Source organism: Tursiops truncatus, chromosome 3 (assembly GCF_011762595.2).
Source record: "Tursiops truncatus isolate mTurTru1 chromosome 3, mTurTru1.mat.Y, whole genome shotgun sequence".
NCBI classification, from domain to species: domain Eukaryota; kingdom Metazoa; phylum Chordata; class Mammalia; order Artiodactyla; family Delphinidae; genus Tursiops; species Tursiops truncatus.
Genome location: NC_047036.1, coordinates 25,809,863 through 25,830,132, shown reverse-complemented (window position 1 = coordinate 25,830,132; position 20,270 = coordinate 25,809,863). Strand labels below are relative to the sequence as shown.

The following is a 20,270-nucleotide window of genomic DNA, read 5'->3' as shown; positions in this document are numbered from 1 at the left end:
AGCTGTGTTTCCTAGGCCTGCTACATGATAGGTGCTTGGTAATTATTGAATGAATGAATGCATATTTAGATTAATGAATGAATGCATTCCTACATATATAGGGGCCCTGTAGCAGCAATGCCATCTAATTCCAGAGCAGCATCTGAGATAGAAAGACACAGATCAAAAAGAAATTTTGTGCAGGCTTCAGTTCTTAGCCCATAGCAACTTGAATTAAAATCTTTTATCTTCTTCCATTTACTAGTATCCCAGATTCCTTGGCTGCCATGAACTCTTCTATCTAGCACAAATAGGACCCCCTCATTTATTCCTACCCATCTCCACCATCTTGGTCCTCTTGTTTCTCCATGAAGTGTTTGGTCCTATACCACTGTTCCTAGCATGTCTCATGACCTGGGAAGGGTAGTTATTGTTCTCTACACCTTCAGGGCTCTTGTCCTTCCTTTGGGTGGGACTAGGCAGAGAAAAGGTGGTTGTACATGCTGGTCAAGAACCTAAGCCCAAAGAGAAGGCAGAAGCCTGTGAATCTGAAATTAATGCTCACATTAGATCAATGTCTTTGATTCATCAAGTACCAGATTAATTGATTTTTTCCAAGGTGCTTTCATTATGTTCTTTGTTGTTTTTATCCTCTGTGCTTGGTAATATATGCTTCTGTAAGTCTCAGAGTACTTGGTATTTTTTCCATGTACTAACTCCACAATGATTTCATGATATTAGTACAAGCTCTTTAGCTCTATTCCTCACGGCAGGTGCAGCACATTAGCACCAAAAAATTAGACCATAATGCAACGATAGCTTACTGAAAACATCCATAAATATCTCATAAAAGCTTAGAATTTCCTTAAATCAGTAACATCACTGTCAAAGAGCTTTCATCTGTTACCCTGTAAAGAGTGATAAAATACTTAAAACATAACACGGTTCTGTATATTATAAACTGTGGTTCTTTACATTAGGTGGTTTTAAATTTATTTAGGTAGGCACCTTTTTTATATTCCTACCTTACATATGGGCCTTTTATCATTTATAATGCCATTGTTGCCATTTTAGTAAATAAGGTAGTTTATGAGCACCGTTCATCAGTGAAACAAATGGCTTTCCTGTTACTTAGCACTTGGTTAAACAAAGGTTTAATGATGTAAATTCTGTACTTCCTTTTTAAAAATGCTCTCTTCTCATTGTCTCGTTTTTCCTTATTGGGTGGATGACTGGCTGTTAATTGAGTAGCCTTATTTTTCCCTCTCTCTCCACCGTCCCCTAAGACGGAGGAAAGGAAGTACTGTCCATGCACCAGATCCTCCTTTACTTATTACGGTGTAGCAAAGCCCTGGTTCCCGAAGAGGAGATTGCCAATATGCTTCAGTGGGAAGAACTTGAGTGGCAGAAATATGCGGAAGAATGCAAAGGCATGATTGTCACCAACCCTGGGACGGTATGTGCTGGTGTTGACAGTCAGAGACTGAATCACCTTCGTTTCAGGTTTGAGTGTTTTGCAAAAACGATAACAGAACATTTTTAAAGATTTACGTACTCATTGCTTCTTGTTCTTTGAGTAATTTTTTCCTTTAAATATTTAGTAAATAAGAAAAATATAATGTAGGCATATTTAGTAGTAATTTCATCTGCTTAGTAAATTTATTCTGATTATTATGGAGAATTTTGAAGTGTTTAGATATGTTCAGATCTAATTTTTTGCTGAGTATGAAAGTAATATGTCTTCACTATAGAAAATTAGGAAAATAGAAAAACGGCCCAATGAAGATAAAAATTACCCATAATTCCATTCTCCAGAGATGATACTATTCACTTTTCTAGTTTATTTAGAATAGACATATTTCATATTGTTTTGAAACAAAATTGGCATCATACTATTAAATATTAACATTCAGACCTTTTCCTTCTTATCCTCCTCCAGGAACAACCACCACAAAGTCGTTTCTTTTCCTTAGTCTTAAATCTCTTTAGGCGTGTAATAAAAAAAAAGCCCCTAAGTTATTTAATTAACCCCCTGTTATTGGGCACCTAGGTTGCTTCCAGATTTTTGCTATAACAAATAATGCTGTGTTGAATTTGTATATATGTGTGTAAACATGTATACATATGTATGTATTTATCTTTGAATGTGTCCATTTAATTCCTTAAGGTAGGCACATTTTGAAGGCTTTTGGTGCACGTTATAAATTGCCTTCCAGGGGGTTGTAGAATTTGCACTCTGACAAGGAGTATATGAGATTGCCCATTCCTTCATACGGTTATACTAGTTTAACAAAAAACTTTGTCAATTTGGTAGGAAAAAAATTGATACTATTTAGTTCAGTTTTCTGTTTATTTTGGTTTCTAGCAAAAATTGATATTTTAAATGTTTATTGACCTTTAAATTCTGATAATGGCTTATCGGTATCCTTTGTCTAACTTTCTTTTGTGGTATTTGTCCTTTTTTATTGATTCTTTGCCATAATTGTTACAAATATTTCCCATTTTGTTTTGTAAATTTTTGGCTTTAAAATTTGCTTCTAATGTTTATTTTGAGGTAAAAATATAAAAATCAAAGCAGAGAATTAATAGATAAGTAGTTTTCTCTTATAAAGAATATGCTGTTCTATATATTTATTAAAAAATTGTTTTGTCTAAAATGTTATTTCATAAAATAGTTATATATTGGCATCTTATCAGGATACAATTTTCCAAAAGTGGAGAATTAAAATACTTCTATGTAAAGAAACAGAGTAGTCTATTTAAACAAAGCTGTTGTTTTTAAAAGGCTGCCAAATTGCTTAATAGCCTTGATTCATAAAAATAAAAACTCTGGATCAATTTGTTGTAGCATGACAGTAACATCTGCACAAGCAAAATGTTGCTATTTTCAAATCAAATATTCCAACTAATACTGATTATTTTAAACAAATCTAGAAAGTGAAAGTTTAATAAAAACGTATTTAAACATTAAACTTGTTTAAAACTAAAAAATTTATACAATTTTTACTGTTATATTGTTTAGCCACACAAATAATTATTAAAGTAACTTTAAAAGAAGTATACAAGTCATAGTACTATGCAAGTGTGACTCTGGACTTAATTTTTCTTTAAACAGTTGCACAAATTTACATTTCTTCTGTCAGTTTTATAGTTGGGTCAGAGGATGGGTGGGTGTGATGGTGGTGGGAGACATGCCTTTTCACCTTGGTAGGTCTGCTTGAAGAATCCCATGATTTACTGTGGAAACACTTTCATCCTGGGGCTTTCTTCCACAGCCTGGTTAAAATTCCCTAAGATCCTAGGATCAGTTGGAGAGCTTTTGAAAATATAACAATGCCCTGATGCACCCCACCCCATATGCTCCACGTAATGGGGTTCACAGATCTGAAGTTTAAAAAAATAATCCCCAGTTGCTTCTGGTTCACTCCTTGCTTGTTTTTGAGACAATGGCGTAGAGGATATTTACTCCATCACCATCATCATCATTCAACTCAGTTGTTGAGGGACTACTACGTGAGCCAGGTGCTAGTGAAGTATATACATTATATATGTTGCTTGTCCAGCTGCAAACTCACAGCATATCCATATGAAAGGAGTTTGTGATGAACTATTGAATCAATGGACCAATCTGAAAAAGCCGGTCAGGAAAGCTTGTAGTTTTTGGTGAGTCACTGGGCCGGGCTGCCAAGGAATTCTTCATAAACATTCTACTGTGGTATTTAAGGAATCAAGAAATTGTATAAATTATTGGCACAATTGAATGTACATACTTGAGATGGTATATGGCCAGTTTTAAAGATAATAAGGAAACCACAGGTTAGTCAGGGTGAAAGGTTTATGTTGGAAAGTAATTGGAAATAAATTAAGAAAGCTATGTTTGGGTGCCAAGCTTAGGGACATGTTGAAGTTAATTTTTTTTTCTTCTTTTAGTATTTAGTCTTAGTGTAAAGGAGAAAAATATTATGAAAACTCAGTATAATAAAATATCCTTTCATTATATCCTTTTGAGAATAGACCTGGCACCACATTTCATCCTCTGCAGTACTTGCTTTGGAAGATTGCCCAGTGGTAAGGATATTGGGGAATTTATTAAAATTTCCAAACCATTATGGTCACATTAAGTACTTTATTGCTGCAGAACTTAGAAGAATTAACCTCCCTCCCTAGGTACTTTGCCTCTGCTGGGGAATACTTTGGTCATTGGCGAGAATGTTTTTTATTCTTCTACAAAAATGGTGTGATAGATACTGTAGTGTGTGGCCAAAGTCTAGAACTTATTTCATCCCCTCCCCCTATAAATTAGAGATACTATAGATGTTTTAAATCACTATTTCCTCTGTTGATACCATAGCATGGTATTTAAAATAATGAAAACATGAATACTTCACTAGCATTTTTCTGTGGGGCAGTCCCTCTTTTAAAAATGAATTCTGCTGCTTTGATGCATAAAATACTGGAAACAATTCTTAGACCCAAATAACATGTTGCTACTGTTGATGGGCATTTAAATAATTTTATCTTAGGTTTTCTGTGACCAAAATCTTCTCCAATTATTAATTTTGAGAGCAGAGGTCAACTTTTCAAGATGCTAGGTAAAATTTTGACTGTTAAATGACATTGAAATATTCTTTAAAAACTGAAGTCTAAGTTGTTTTTTCACTAATCTAGATGAATTTACACAAATCTTTTTACTTTGTCACCAACTTGTATCTGTCAGATGGCTGACTAGGACTACGGTTGTGGGTAGGGTAACCAGCTTGTCCCAGTTGCTGGGGGCTTTTCCAGTTTTAACATTGAAACCCCTGTGTCCTGGACAAACAAGTCATAGTTGTTGGGCATAGCTGTTCAACAGAATGAAGCTTATTGGCCTCCATGGGGATCAACTCCATAGCCTTGGCTCTAAAGCAACTGAGCCAAAGACGCCACAATCTCTTAGTAAGAATTTAGTTTCTAATTAGGGACTGCCCTGAGCGTTGAGTATAAGCAAGAAGGTTGCTAAAGCACACTCTGTGATTTTACCATCTTTTCATAAACTTAAGCTTTCAAGATGAAAGATATTTTACAAATGGATCCTCATACTTAAGTAACTTAAGAAGGAACCAGCTGTTCACTTCTTTTTTTATTAGACTTGGGGGAAAAAAATAGACTTATGAAACTCTCTATTAAAATTTAAGAATGGCCTCCATGGACATAATAAGAGAAGCTTAACTATTTTGTCTTTGTACCACCATACCTTTTAATTTAAAGGTATAGAGTTAAAGGAATACACAAGGTACACAGAGAACTAATGGGGGAAAATTATATAGAGGCATCTGTCTGTGCCTTCTGCGTAGAAATAAGCTATTCATTTGAAATGTGAAATTAAAGCAGAATAAGTCAGCATATCTCTTTCTGGTCATGTGGAATACTTCCTCTGTGTCTTTGGAGAGGTTAAGGAAAAGTTACATCTGCCTAAGTGTCCTTTCAAAAGTTTAATTTTTAAAGGTTTCTATGTGGATGGCAAACAAGGACAAAATCATTGTTCATTATGCCAAATGGCACAAACTCATTTATAGGGATGACATTATAGTTTTTATATAGTTTAGCTGCTATGATTAAAGGGTTTTTAAATGACATTTTCCCTTTGGGGATGAGGCTTTCCTAGGGGAAAATCCGATTACTTTCTTCCCTACTTAGATTAAAGACAATACTTAAAGAATTCTTAAGGGAATAAATGGCTTTGATTTTTCTCTCTAGAAACCAAGCTCTGTCCGCATCGATCAACTGGATCGTGAACAGTTCAACCCCGATGTGATTACTTTTCCTATTATTGTCCACTTTGGGATACGCCCTGCACAGTTGAGTTATGCTGGAGACCCACAGTAAGATATTTTTCAGTGTTTGTCTTAGCCAATTTCACCTTCTACTAACAGCTGAATTACCGAGGAATCCCCTTTAGTGGATTTTTTCTTTTTAAAAATTAAGACCTGAAATGAGCCATGTTTCCAAATTTAGGTTACCAAATGAAGCAGGTTTTGGTAGCTCCTGAAGAATTATTTTCTCTACATGTTTGACTTCAGGAAATTACTGTTCAATAGATTATCCTTGGCAGTCTTGGTCATATGAGTCCTGTATGTTTTTAACCTTTAAGGAACTTTTCCTTTATCCATCATTATAGTACTTACTGTGATGATTCTTTTTTATTTTTTTCAGTGCCTTCTAGAGGAAAGTAGCGCCATGTTGGTTCTTAGCACTGCCACATTTACGCAGAGTTCTGTTTTTTGGGTACATCTTAGTAAGAGCCCAACATCCCATGCAAAGTCAAGGGTTGTATTGGAAGGAGAAGCCATGACTTCTGACTCTTAGAATTGATGTTACTTTCCAACTGGCATGTTAGTGTTTTGCTGGGAGAAGATGAAGATGTGTGGGAATGGAAATAGTACCATTATATTCTTCAGGAGTGTTTGGATTCTCTACCTTGTTAAACAAACAAACCGTCTCCTGATTTAATTTTTTTAAAGGATTCATAATGGGAGAAAAGGGCGTGGGAGATTTTCAATTCATAAATCCAATTCTGGCTGATATATTAGAAGAGGCTAAAGGGTTTTGTTCTTTTTTTCCCCCCTTTGGATAAAAGTATGAAGCAGTGAACCAGGCACTGTGTAAGTACTTCTTTATTTCCTCCATTCTCTAAAAAAATGTTATCAAAAAGGAGACACCCAGCTAAGGCCAAGGAAGGAGCAGTTTCAGTATGACAGAAAATCTTAGGAAAGTCCTTTCTTTTCAGAAAAGTGTTAGTAGAATGTGATTAGGCTCTCGTGGACTCTCAGATGGCAGGAGTGTAAACTGATAAAAGACTTCATATTCTCTTCATTTCCAGGATGCTTTAACTGTGATCCAGGTTATAACATATTTGGCTACAAATATGCTTATTTTTGTCATGGCATATACAAATTGATATACACCATTTGTCTTTTTTCCCTTCCCAGTGGAAAAATGGATGTATGTAGCTATGTAGCTTGGGTATTGTCCCAAAAGGGGTTCTCTTTTCTAATACTCTCCAACTTTCACTTTCAGTGAAGGCATTTTGGACACGGACAGTACCTTTATTAAGTAAGAGGTCTTTCAACAAACATCAGAAAACACATATTTAAATAAAACGTGTTACTTTCAAAGAGGTAACAATGAGAAACCATACATGTTTCTGTGTCTCCCTAGGAATTTTTTCCAGAGAGATTCATCCGTATAGTGACACCTCATTTTCAACCCATGTAGGCAGCAGTCAATAAGTAGGTTGCAGATGCCTCTTGGTCATCCTGCCCCTCAGCGCCCCCAGATCACATCCTTCCTTAGAATGAAGGTCTGCTGCCATTAAGGATATTCACAAGAATGCATTTATGATTGAGCAGGCCTGTTAGAACACCTGGCTTTATTGCACTTTAGATTTGCCTTCTTTTTGTCTGAGGTGTCTGTCTGTCCTTTTCCTTAGGTACCAGAAACTGTGGAAGAGTTATGTAAAACTTCGCCACCTCCTAGCAAATAGCCCTAAAGTCAAACAAACTGACAAGCAGAAGCTGGCACAGAGGGAGGTCGGTATCGGACCCTGTTCTCCTGTGACTAATGGTGATGCATTTCAGGTTTACTTGAGATTGTTTTTACAACAATCTTTAAAACAATTGGTTTAAAGAAACTTTAAAAAAATCACACTTTATTCCCGTCCTCACATTAGTATGCTGATTGATTTTTTTCATCTTTTAGTAGCTAAGGGACCATTTTCTCCCCCTAAAAAGGCCAGTTTTTTAAAGAAATTTGGGAATAAATATAGCTTCTATAGAAGTTGAAGTTTAAAACGTGCTGGATCAGCCTTTTATCACTAATTAGGCTGCACATAGTACCACTTATTCAAATTTTGTGGTCTTAAAGTTGTAAAAGATTGGCTTCCATATGTCTGTTAGTTTGGTAAGGTGAACTGATTTTCTAAGGTTTTATATCCCAAATTCCATATTTCTTTACTAATGGGTAGTATTATCTGAACTCTAGGATCATTTGTGTTTTAGTTTTAATTTTAAGAATAAATGGATTCAGTATCAACATAAATTTTGTCTTAGTAAGGTTTTATTCTGTTGCCATAGTGTAAGAGCAAGGTGAGGGTTTTTAAAAAATATTTATTTATTTATTTTGGCTGTGCCAGGTCTTGGTTGCAGCACACGGGATCCTCACTGTGGCATGCAGGATCTTTAGTTGCAGCATGCAGACTCTTAGTTGTTGCATGCAGACTTCTTAGCTGAGGCATGCAGACTCTTAGTTGAGGCATGTATGCGGGATCTAGTTCGCCAACCGGGGATCGAACCCAGGCCCCCTGCATTGGGAGCACAGAGTCTTAGCCACTGGAACCACCAGGGAAGTCCCAAGAGCAAGGTTTTAAAGCTGGCAAAAGTGTTTGAATTCTGACCTCATCACTTTCTGTGACTTGAGTCAGTCAGCTTCATTATAATAGGACGGAACCAAGGCCAAGAGAGGCTGACTGAAATGTCCCTCTGTTGGTGCACCCAGGGAAAAAGGTGGTTGTATGGACTTGGAAATACTCCATTTAACTTTCCTCCAGTGGTATTGGCCTGTAGTAGGAACTTAATCAATGGCGGAGCTGGTGGTGGTGGTACCTGTTGTAATTATGAATTCCTATGAGATTTTTATTGAATAAGCGTACAAGTATAAAATTATTTTTTATCATTAATTATTTGAAGGGCGGCATAAAAGGGAAGAGTCAGTTCCTGTTTATGTCCTGCAGAAGTTTTGGATCACTGTCTTTTTTTAATAAAATGTACCCTTGCTGCAAGTGTATGCAAATTGGAAGGCAGCTTTGACAATTACATGGGTTTCTGGTTAATTTACTGATTGTCTTTCTTATATGTAAATGCTTAGCATAAGGCTTGATTTAAATATAATTTTTACATGCTGATTTCAAATTCCAAACACCACATTTTGTTTCTTTTTCAGTAAAAGGGCATTTTTTGTTTGAACTTGCCAGAGTAGTTGATTTGGTTTACTTTTTTTCTTATCCATTTACCAGGAAAAGCTGGCTTATCCCCAAGGCCTTTATTATTTTTTTTTAATCTAATTTGGCAAGAAGAGGTTTGACTACCTGAATGTAAGGGTGAATGAATCCAGCTAATTTACTAATGCTTGTTGTTTGGCTTAGTATTGCTTTAGAACTTAAAGGTTACTCATCATAATGGGGTCTTTTCTAGGAAGCACTCCAAAAAATACGACAGAAGAATACCATGAGGCGAGAAGTAACAGTGGAGCTGAGTAGCCAAGGATTCTGGAAAACTGGCATCCGTTCTGATGTCTGTCAGGTGATGACACTTCTAAGAACACAATTATACCCAAACATCTCTTCCTTTAAAAGGCGTCTGGCACTGAAGTCTTCCTAATTCTGAGAAGTTTCTGCAGAACATATTACCTGTAGCTAAATGGAACACCAACCATGAATTGTTTTCTATCATTTGGGTTTTGTTTTTTTGTCAGTTTTCATGTTGTCTTGTTTCATTGTGTGTGTGTGTGTGTGTGCTTGTGCATGTGCACAGTGGGGGCATGGGATGCACTGACTTAGTAATGCTCAATTCTGTCTCTGTACACTGAATGAAGGCAGGTCTGTTCTTCAAATGCGTCTGCCTGTTTGAGCTCGTGCGTAGGTGCCTGTCAAAAGAGATCCTCCAGCAGCTCTACAGGCAGATTCCTGAAGGTCGTGTGTACAAACTTTCCAGACTGATGACTCAGACTTATATTGCAGAGAACGGAAGGCATTTATGAACAGAAACAGTATACATTTCATGTTTGAGCCAAATGATAATATTTTTTCTTTGGGTAAACTTAATAGAGGAACATTTCAGCTATATATATAACTGGCTCACTAATAAGTATTTTTGTTTTCCTTATGGGTGGAATTTTTACCAGACTAGAGGTCCCCCAAACCGAGCATGTTCTTTGACTCTTCACGTGATTCTTTGGTTAACGATTGATATTGGTTGCACTCCATGGGAATTACAGTAAAGGAAATGATTACCCAGGCGGGAGTCAGGTAATGCAGTTTGCTATGTTCGAACTTTTGGAATAATACTTCCAGGCTGCCGCCTATCTGTTGTAATGGTAGCATGTATTGTAATAAGTTCAGATACTCTTAGGTATTCATTTCATCATAATGAGTTTTCTTTTAAAAAAATCAATGTTGGCATTTAATTATTGTATTGAACAGTGGAATTTAATCGTATCACTGAAGGAATTGCTATGTCATTCATTTACCATGTGAAGCTAAGTGTTTTTGTGCTAGGATGAACTGCTATTGATGCAGTATTGCTAAATAGTTTGAAAATAATCATCTACAGTGGTAGCCAGTACATCCACCAAGTCCTCAGTTATCTTGCCAATTGACCAGTTTTTTTTTGTACTGTAAGTATTTTCAGAAGCGACTCTCTTACTTCCGTTGATCCTTTCTTAGCGCCACTTGGAGCCGTATCACCCAGTTTTTCTGTTTGCTAGTGTTTCTCCAAAACCAACACAACACCATAATGCCAACATAATGTCTTAAGACATCGTAAGAACAATGAGTGGAATCTTCAACAGTCTGCTCAAAATCTGGTAATCGTGGTGATAAGTCAAAGTTGATTGTTTGAGATCATAACATTGAGCAGCATGAAGAACTGGAAAGGACCTGAGAGTTCTTCTAGTTCAGTGGCTTTTAAACTTGTGTTTTTGGTTGACTTTGAAGTTTTTGTTTGTTTGTTTGTTTTAAACAAAACCCTGTGGCGCCCTAGTTTGTAAAAAGATAAAAAAACAACTGATTGATGAGTGGTGGGTATGAAGGGAGTATCCATCCCATTGTACGAGATCTCTGTCCCACCCTGTGGAGCAGTCCTTAAGGCAGTTTTGTTCCGCTGAACACAGTTTTTTTGAAAGCATTGAGCTCTTTGTACCCTTTGTTTTGGTAAAACAAATAGGGGTGCTGAATGATATGTTCCCCTGCCATTTTATGGCCTTCAGCTGTGACACAAATAGCTCCTCAGCTGGATTGGAAGCAGCTTGAGGACTAGGTTATCTTCTCTCTCTCTGTGTATATTATATTTTACATTCTGTTTTGAGGTTGTTAGGCAAACACACTCCATCAGTTCTTTTGACTAACTGGACCTGATTAAAACTTTGGCAAAGGTGAATACTTCTTTTTTTTTTTTTTTTTTGCGGTACGCGAAATATTTCTTGATCTAATAATGGTTCCTCCATCTGGAGGATTCCTGCTGTTCCACAGAAAACTGGCATCTGTTTCAAAGCCATGCTTCCATTCTCCTCTCCTGTTTTTTTCCAAGTAACATTGGCTCTTAACTATATTTAATTTCTTATCCCAGAATAAATGTTTTCTTTTTTGTGTGTGTTCCTTAAATAAGATGGCAGGTAGCATGTAATAATGTAGTTTAAAACATTCAAAATAAATGCATTTAGTATTTTTCGTAATGAAGAATAAGAATCTGATTGAGAAATAGCAGTTAAATGAAATTATACACTGAATACTCTGAATAACCCTGAAGCCTGTGAAAAAATGGACTCATACTTAATTTTAAGAGAAAGAGGCTGAGCGCAGCTCTAAAATTGTTGGGTGGGGGCAGGGAGAGTTTTCCTCTATTTGGTAGTTCATCGGTGTAGAACCTACTTTTTGTTAGTAATAATTGCTAGTGGGTTGCTAGCGAAAGCCTTGTGATGCTGTCAAACTGCCACTGGCGATAAAACTATTATGATGAGTCTAAGGCAGAGCAACCTAAGGACCAGCATCTCACTCTAGAAGTGGAATTTCCCAACCAGAGAAGACAGCAAGGGTTGTTAGGAGATAAGAAAATTCTACCTGATGCCCCAATCAGTGTTAGGAGGAATGGAAACCTACGGGTGGTCCAGTAACCTGTAATTACACGTGAACTAAATGCAGACTTGAACCATGTTTAGAGAGAAACTATTGAAAGATTTTCTCAGTGTTACTGCTTGTTAGAGTGAATTCCGGGTAATATGGAAGAAAAAGCAGAAATCAAAACCAAACTGAGGCTGAGAAATTCAGCATTATGACTCAGAAGAGGAAAAAGGGTATCATGTGGCTACAGTATCTGTGCTTTAAGAATGGGGTTTTTGGGGCTTCCTTGGTGGCGCAGTGGTTGAGACTCCACTTGCCGATGCAGGGGACATGGGTTCGTGCCCCGGTCCGGGAAGATCCCACATGCCGTGGAGCGGCTGGGCCCGTGAGGCATGGCTGCTGAGCCTGCCTGTGCTCCACAACGGGAGGGGCCACAACAGTGAGAGGCCCGCGTACCGCAAAAAAAAAAAAAAAAAAGAATGGGGTTTTGCACACCAAAGTTGAATTGGTGTCTTAGAGGAGTAGGTACCTGTGCCCTGTGCTATGCTAAGGAAGTTGTCCATGGAAATCAATAAACTGAATCACAAGAATGAAGGATGAATAAATGTGACACACAGAGCTGTCAAAAAAAGGAGCAAAGAATCTGCATCAGGACAGTCATATAACCAGTATGAGGCTCGTGCAAAACTGGAGGACGCTACAGCTCCTTATTTTTATGAGGAGGCATGGTGCCTGACGAACTACACGTCATGGCTGGTGTTTGTATTGAGTGGACAGAGTTGTATTTGGACTGATTAATAGCTGGCTGTCTTCCTATAGTGACACTCTAGAATGGGATGGAAGCCTGCCATGTGTTATCAAACTAACTGATGTTCTTGCTCAGTGATTTAGCAGGTGATGACTGAACAGTGAAAAGAAACATCTCTAGGGATTAAGAGATTTTGGACAACACATTGAAGGAAGTATTTTCTAAGTTAAAACTTGGGGGAAAAAAGGAAGAACCTCTGAGAGGCATATGGCTTCACAGTTATTGTTAACAAAATCTTTGGACCATGTGAGAGACTTGATTTTTTTTTTTCTTTTTTTTTTTTTACTGGAGAAGTAATGCTTCTTGTGAAGAAAGGGAAGAAGATTTTGCTTAAAAGCTAACTGGCCTGATAGAGAACTATTATTATACTTTTATTTTTAAAAATATCAATATTACAGTAGTATAATATCAATATACAAGATTAGAGAGGAAAGTATAATGAACTCCATGGACTCATCAGTCAGTTTCAACAGTATCAACATTTCTATAATATCAAATGCTAGTCAATGTTCACATTTTCCCAATTGCCTATTAAATTTATTTGCCTGTTTGAAATGGAGTACAAACAAGATCCATACTTTGCGGTTAGTTGATGTTTTTTTAAGTCTCTTTAAACTGTGGGTTCTCATTCCATTTCTCCCTTTGCTTTCCTTGCAGTTTTTTATTGTGGAAGAAACTGGATCAGGTATTCTGTAGAGTTCCTAAGCTCTGATCAGGGTTTCCTTGATTGCAGCTTTATGGGGTCATTTAACACGTGTTTCTGTCCCTTGTATTTCCTACAGATTGGTAGTTAGATCTAATACTGTGCCATCTAATACAGTACCACTGGCCACACATGGCTATTTGAATTTAAATTAATTAAAATGAAATTAAATGAAAAATTCAGTTCTTAGTTGCCCTCACCACATTTCAAGCACTTAATGGATACCTCTGGCCTAGTGTCTGTTGTAACAGCACAGATACAGAATATTTCCATCATCATAGAAACTTCTGTTGGACAGCTGTGATGAGTTTAAAGTTCTTTTTTTTGAAGGACTTTTTCATAGGGAGTAGTGTGGTCTCTCTTTTTTTCTTTTAATAAATTTTAAAAATATATTTATTTATTAGGCTGCACTGGGTCTTAGTTGTGGCATGTGGGATCTTTGTTGCGACACGCGGGATCTTTAGTTGCGGCACGTGGGCTCTTAGTTGCGGCATGTGGGATCTAGTTCCCTGACCAGGGATCAAACCCAGGCTCCCTTCATTGGGAGTATGGAGTCTTAACCACTGGACCACTAGAGAAGTCCCTGGTCTCTCTTTTTCGTGTGTGACGTTATTAGTTATTGATGGATCATTACCTAGGCCCAGTAATTCATTAGGCGTTGCCAAAGTGATATTCTATCTTTCCTTCTGCATTTATCAGAATACTTTTATAAAGGATATTCCCCTCACCAGCTATTTGATTACGCTGAAGTACAGATCCCATATAGGACAAAACCAAAAAAATTGCTCATTCGATTTATTCCATAATACATACACAAACAGTAGTCTTAGAATAACAGTATTAATGGCACCACCAACAATATGATTATGGGAAGTAGGTGTTTGTTTGTTTGGGGTCTTTTTGTCTGTGATGATAGCTGTATCCCACCAGGCATGCACACTCAGATTACCATGTTTTAAGGTCATTTCTGCTTATACCACAAACTGGATACACAGATTCATTTATTTTATTTTACTTTTGATTTTAAAGGTTCCTTTTAAAAATTACATATTGTCTTATAATTATGTAGTATATTTACCATGATTCCAAACTCAGATTTACAAATGCAATTATGTTTTTCAAAAATCTAATTTCTATCTCTGTTGCTTCCACCTTGTTCTTGCCACTTTCCCCCCCACCCCAAAGGTAACCATCTTTTAGAAATGATTTAATTTTTCCCATTTTAATATAAGCAAATAGACACACACACACACACACTCTCTTGATATATGTGACCTCCGCTCTGTCAAACTGTTTTGAAGTTTTGTGGTCACTTACGAGGTCTATTTTATTTGCCTTTTTTTTTCTTTCCATATCTCTTTTTGTATTTAGGAAAGATTATATTTTTGTTCTAATGTTTACCGTTATTGTATAATTAAATTTCTCCCTCCTCTCCCTCTCTTTCTATGTGTGTGTATCCCGCTGTCTGTTAATGAAAATAACTACTATCTGCTACAGCTGGCCCTTGAACAACATGGGTTTGAACAGCTTAGGTCCTTTTGTCTCAGTGTCCAAAGATTTTTTTTTTTTCTTTAAAAACTAACAGTAGTTTTACTAGAATATGTCTCAGCTCTTTTGGTTAATTTTTTTCAGATATGCTGTGTGCCCTTTCAATATATACTTTCACATTGTCTTTCATCTCAGGAAAGTTTTCTTGAATTACTGATTTCATTATTCTATTGTTTTGATTTCTTTTTTTTTTTTTAACATCTTTATTGGGGTATAATTGCTTTACAATGGTGTGTTAGTTTCTGCTTTATAATAAAGTGAATCAGTTATACATATACATGTTCCCATATCTCTTCCCTCTTGCGTCTCCCTCCCTCTCACCCTCCCTATCCCACCCCTCCAGGCGGTCACCAAGCACCGAGCCGATATCCCTGTGCCATGCAGCTGCTTCCCACTAGCTATCTACCTTACGTTTGTTAGTGTGTATATGTCCATGACTCTCTCTCGCCCTGTCACAGCTCACCCTTCCCCCTCCCCATATCCTCAAGTCCGTTCTCCAGTAGGTCTGTGTCTTTATTCCTGTCTTACCCCTAGGTTCTCCATGACATTTTTTTTTTCTTAAATTCCATATATGTGTGTTAGCATACGGTATTTGTCTTTTTCTTTCTGACTTACTTCACTCTGTATGACAGACTCTAGGTCTATCCACCTCATTACAAATAGCTCAATTTCGTTTCTTTTTATGGCTGAGTAATATTCCATTGTATATATGTGCCACATCTTCTTTATCCATTCATCCGATGATGGGCACTTAGGTTGTTTCCATCTCCGGGCTATTGTAAATAGAGCTGCAATGAACATTTTGGTACATGACTCTTTTTGAATTTTGGTTTTCTCAGGGTATATGCCCGGTAGTGGGATTGCCGGGTCATATGATAGTTCTATTTGTAGTTTTTTAAGGAACCTCCATACTGTTCTCCATAGTGGCTGAACCAATTCACATTCCCACCAGCAGTGCAAGAGTGTTGTTCCCTTTTCTCCACACCCTCTCCAGCATTTATTGTTTCTAGATTTTTTGATGATGGCCATTCTGACTGGTGTGAGATGATATCTCATTGTAGTTTTGATTTGCATTTCTCTAATGATTAATGATGTTGAGCATTCTTTCATGTGTTTGTTGGCAGTCTGTATATCTTCTTTGGAGAAATGTCTATTTAGGTCTTCTGCCCATTATTTGATTGGGTTGTTTGTTTTTTTGTTATTGAGCTGCATGAGCTGCTTGTAAATTTTGGAGATTAATCCTTTGTCAGTTGCTTCATTTGCAAATATTTTCTCCCATTCTGAGGGTTGTCTTTTGGTCTTGTTTATGGTTTCCTTTGCTGTGCAAAAGCTTTGAAGTTTCATTAGGTCCCATTTGTTTATTTTTGTTTTTATTTCCATTACTCTAGGAGGTGGGTCAGAAAGGATCTTGCTGTGATTTATGTCATAGAGTGTTCTGCCTATGTTTTCCTCTAAGAGTTTGATAGTTTCTGGCCTTACATTTAGGTCTTTAATCCATTTTGAGCTTATTTTTGTGTATGGTGTTAGGGAGTGATCTAATCTCATACTTTTACATGTATCTCTTTTTTTTTTTATAAGGACTGCTATTATATGCATCTTGTATCTTCTTTGCTTATTTTCCATATCTATCATTTTCTCTTAAATCCTTCATTTTTTCTGATTTTTTATTTTTTCTAAAAGTTTTTCTTTTTTCCATCTTTTATTTCTCAAAGGCAGTAGTCATTGGTTAATATGCTGTTGTGTTCCTTCTGTTTAGTCTATATTCTTGAAATCATTATTTCCTTCTATGTCTTTTTTCTGAGTTTTGTCACTTCTTTTCAGATCTTCCTTTCCTCCAGTCATCTCATTTCTGAATTAATATAGTATTTATTAATAGTTTTCCTTATAAATGTTATTGTTTTCTTAATTTAGTTTGTTTTGAAATAATAGGTTACAGCTTTCATTGGTTTTATTGGCATGTTTTTCTGGCATTTTATTATCAGAGGTATCTTGTTCTATTCCTTTCATCTATTTTCTTATAAAATCCTTGAGTGTGATTTAATCATGATTCTTTTCCATTGCTCTTTAGGTTAAATCTTGTTAAATAAGTGAAATATTTTCCTGTGCTCTTTTAAAAAAATATCTATTTATTTTTATTTACAATTTTTTTTGGCTGCGTTGGGTCTTCATTGTGGCATGAGGGATCTTCGTTGCAGCGTGCGGGCTCTTTGTTGCGGCACATGGGCTTCTCACTCTTTGTGGTGCGCGGGCTTCTCTCTATTTGCAGTGTGCAGGTTTTCTCTCTAGTTGTGGCGTGGGCTCTGAAGTTTGTGGCACGCTGGCTCTCTAGTTGAGGCACGCGGCCTCAGTAGTTGTGGCGTGCGGGCTTAGTTGCCCCATGACATGTGGAATCTTAGTTCCCTGACCAGGAATCAAACCTGCATCCCCTGCATTGGAAGGTGGATTCTTTACCACTGGACCACCAGGGAAGTCCCTATTTTCCTGTACTTTTAGGAGGAAATGTAAGCCAGAATAGTTCTCATGGCTCTAGAGCCTCTCCTTCTGTTGTTTTTGCAAAGTGATTTAAAAAATGGGGGGTGGGTGCTCATCATATCTGAGATCTGCTGCGTCTGTTTTGTTCCTCTACTTTTATCTGGACATTCTCTTCCTTTTGCCTTTTATTGTTTCTCTCCTGCTAAATGTGGCTTTTACTCCTAGCACTTTCTTTACACCATGGGGCTTTACCCTGGAAGGGAACTTGAGTTTTTAATTTTGAGCATTTTTAGGGCCCAGGCTTCTCCCACAGTGTTAGACTGTCCTCATACTCATCCAGTGAATTGGATTCTGTAGAGCCCTCTCCAGTTTGGGCCACAATTCCAGTGAATATATGTTAATTTGGGGGCTCTTCCATTCTTGGGGTCATCAGAAGCCCTGCTGTTCTCCCTGTGTTTTTTCTCTCTCAGATGCTGAGACCACACACAGGTCTTTGTCCTCACCCACACTTATTTTGGCACTCGTGGGGATACCTTGTCATCTAGTTTTTATGTATTTATTGTTCACAGTTCTATTTTGCTATACTGGTTGCTCATTTTTAGTGGAGAATTTGAATAGATTTAAAAACTGTGCACTGCCATTTTCTTACAGTCTTCCAAAGGAGCTTTTAAAAATGAAAGCAGTTCCTAGGCATGAATGGAGTGGGGAGGAGATGCTTAGTGATTGTGTGTATTTTAACATTTCAAAAATTGATAATTTAAAAAACTGAGCTAGAACCTCGTAGATAACCTTGAGACTTGTTTGTCAGGGATACAAGATGGACATGGGTCATATATACCTTTCCATGGTGGTCACAAGAAACATACCTGGGTAGAGAAACTGGCTCTGTTTGGAGCAAGTTTAGAGGAAGTGGCGAAGGGACTCACAGCTGTTTCACATAAGTAAAGGTTTTGTTCTTTTCCAGGGGTAGACCTAAGTTGAAAGGGGTAAACCTCCAAAGAGACAGATTTGGACTAATGCTAATTTTCTAATAATCAGAGTACTCTAAAGGTAGTGTTGTTTTCTTAACAGGTAATGATTTATCTCTTCCCGGAGGTATTAAAACACCAGTTTGAATTCATACTTCAGAAAGATAGTTACACTGCATAGTCTTCATGACCCATCCTCCTTGTGTGCTTAGCATCAATACCCTTGAGTCCCCTGCAATTGAAAGGCCTGGAAAGCTATATTATACCTTGGGAGCAAAAAGAGTGTCTTCATCTTTTTTCTCTTCCACAACTAATATAAGCCTTACCCGTGGAGGTGCTTAATATGTATTTATTGAATTGAACTGGAAAGAAAGACTTTCTGTTGATTAGAGATCCTTTTTTGGAGAACTAATCTTTCTTTATAAGTTAATACAGGAAACTGATTTCTGTAGTTTCAAGCAAATCCATTATCATGTATTTTTAAATAATGCCAGCTTAAAATACTTCAAAGACTAAAATGATATAAAGCACATGTCAGTCATTCTGTGATGGGCTGTGCCCATCCTCCAGGTTCTGATGAATAAGAATGACTCCTTCATTCTCTTGAGTTCTAGGGAAACATTATTAAAAAAAAAAAAAAGAAAGAAAGAAAGAAAAAGATATGCTTTCCATGAAATCTCCCAATAAGGAATCTATAGCCAAATGAAAAGTGAAATAAAAATAAAAGTTCTATATCCTCAGGTGATTTAACGGTATCGGTGGTTTTATAAAAGTTGTCCTTATAGTGTTAGATTGAGTGTTAAACCTAGAATGGCCTTTCGAGATCATCTGCCTGAGAAATTCTTACCCAGAGGATAGTGATGGGCTTTAGAGATCTGTGAACTCATTAAAATTCCATACAATTTTTGCATGTTTGTGCACATAGGCACTTTTCTGGGGAAAGATTCATTTTCCTTAGATTCTCAGAAGTGTCTGGACACTGACAAAGTTTCAGAATTTGTGAGTCCTAATCCATTCCCTTAGAATTAAAGATAGACAAGGAGGCACAGAAATTCTTATGACTTCCTTAAGGTTACCCTGCTGGGTACTGATGAACCATGGCTATTCCTACTTCAGTGAGGGCCAATAGGCCTTGTTCTAAGCAATTTCTTGTATTTGCTCATTTAATCCTTTTAACTGTACTTGAAAGTAGCTACACTGATTGTCTTCATTGTACAGGTGAGGAAACAGAAACAGAGAGGTTAGATAATTTGCCCTGAGTCCCATGATGAATGAGTGACAGAGCAGGATTTGGACCCAGGCATTCTGGTTCTAGAGACCGTATCTTTAACAGCTGTAGTCCACCACCCCTCACAGAGGATATGCCAGGATGCCATGTAGCCAGTAAACTGTTTCAAGACTTTGTGAGATGGAATTTAGAATGTAAAAATGGTTCTTGTTTGTTGTAAAATAAATGAAGTGTTTTTAATAAGTTTTTATAGAGTTAAACATATTGAAATATGCTTTTTCCTAGCATGCAATGATGCTGCCTGTTTTGACCCATCATATTCGATACCACCAGTGCCTAATGCATCTGGACAAGTTGATAGGATATACTTTCCAAGATCGTTGTCTGTTACAGGTAAGAATTACTCTCCTGTACATTTATATAATAACAAGATAGGAGTAATTCATCTTGCAGGTTACAAATGGAGCACTGAGAGTCTCTTCTGGGAGATGATGAGGATGTTTAGAAACAAAGCTCTCTCCATTACTCTACTCTTATTGCCACTTTCAAACCCTTTTTCTCACTTTTTTTTTTTTTCTTTTTGATGCTGTCCCTAAAGAAATAGATTAGGGCTTCCCTGGTAGCGCAGTGGTTGAGAGTCCGCCTGCCAGTGCAGGGGACACGGGTTCGTGCCCCGGTCTGGGAGGATCCCACAT

General features: G+C 37.1%; 1 protein-coding gene across 1 annotated transcript in view; it reads left to right on the top strand.

The window, feature by feature from the left end:
* Positions 1-20,270, top strand: part of DROSHA (drosha ribonuclease III) — a 128,845-nt gene that overhangs the window by 54,661 nt on the left and 53,914 nt on the right. Inside the window, exons 13-17 of the mRNA XM_073801844.1 lie at positions 1,265-1,435; positions 5,716-5,840; positions 7,448-7,547; positions 9,207-9,314; positions 19,861-19,968. Of these exons, the coding sequence (XP_073657945.1) occupies positions 1,265-1,435; positions 5,716-5,840; positions 7,448-7,547; positions 9,207-9,314; positions 19,861-19,968 (612 nt within the window). The remainder of the gene's footprint in view (positions 1-1,264; positions 1,436-5,715; positions 5,841-7,447; positions 7,548-9,206; positions 9,315-19,860; positions 19,969-20,270) is intronic.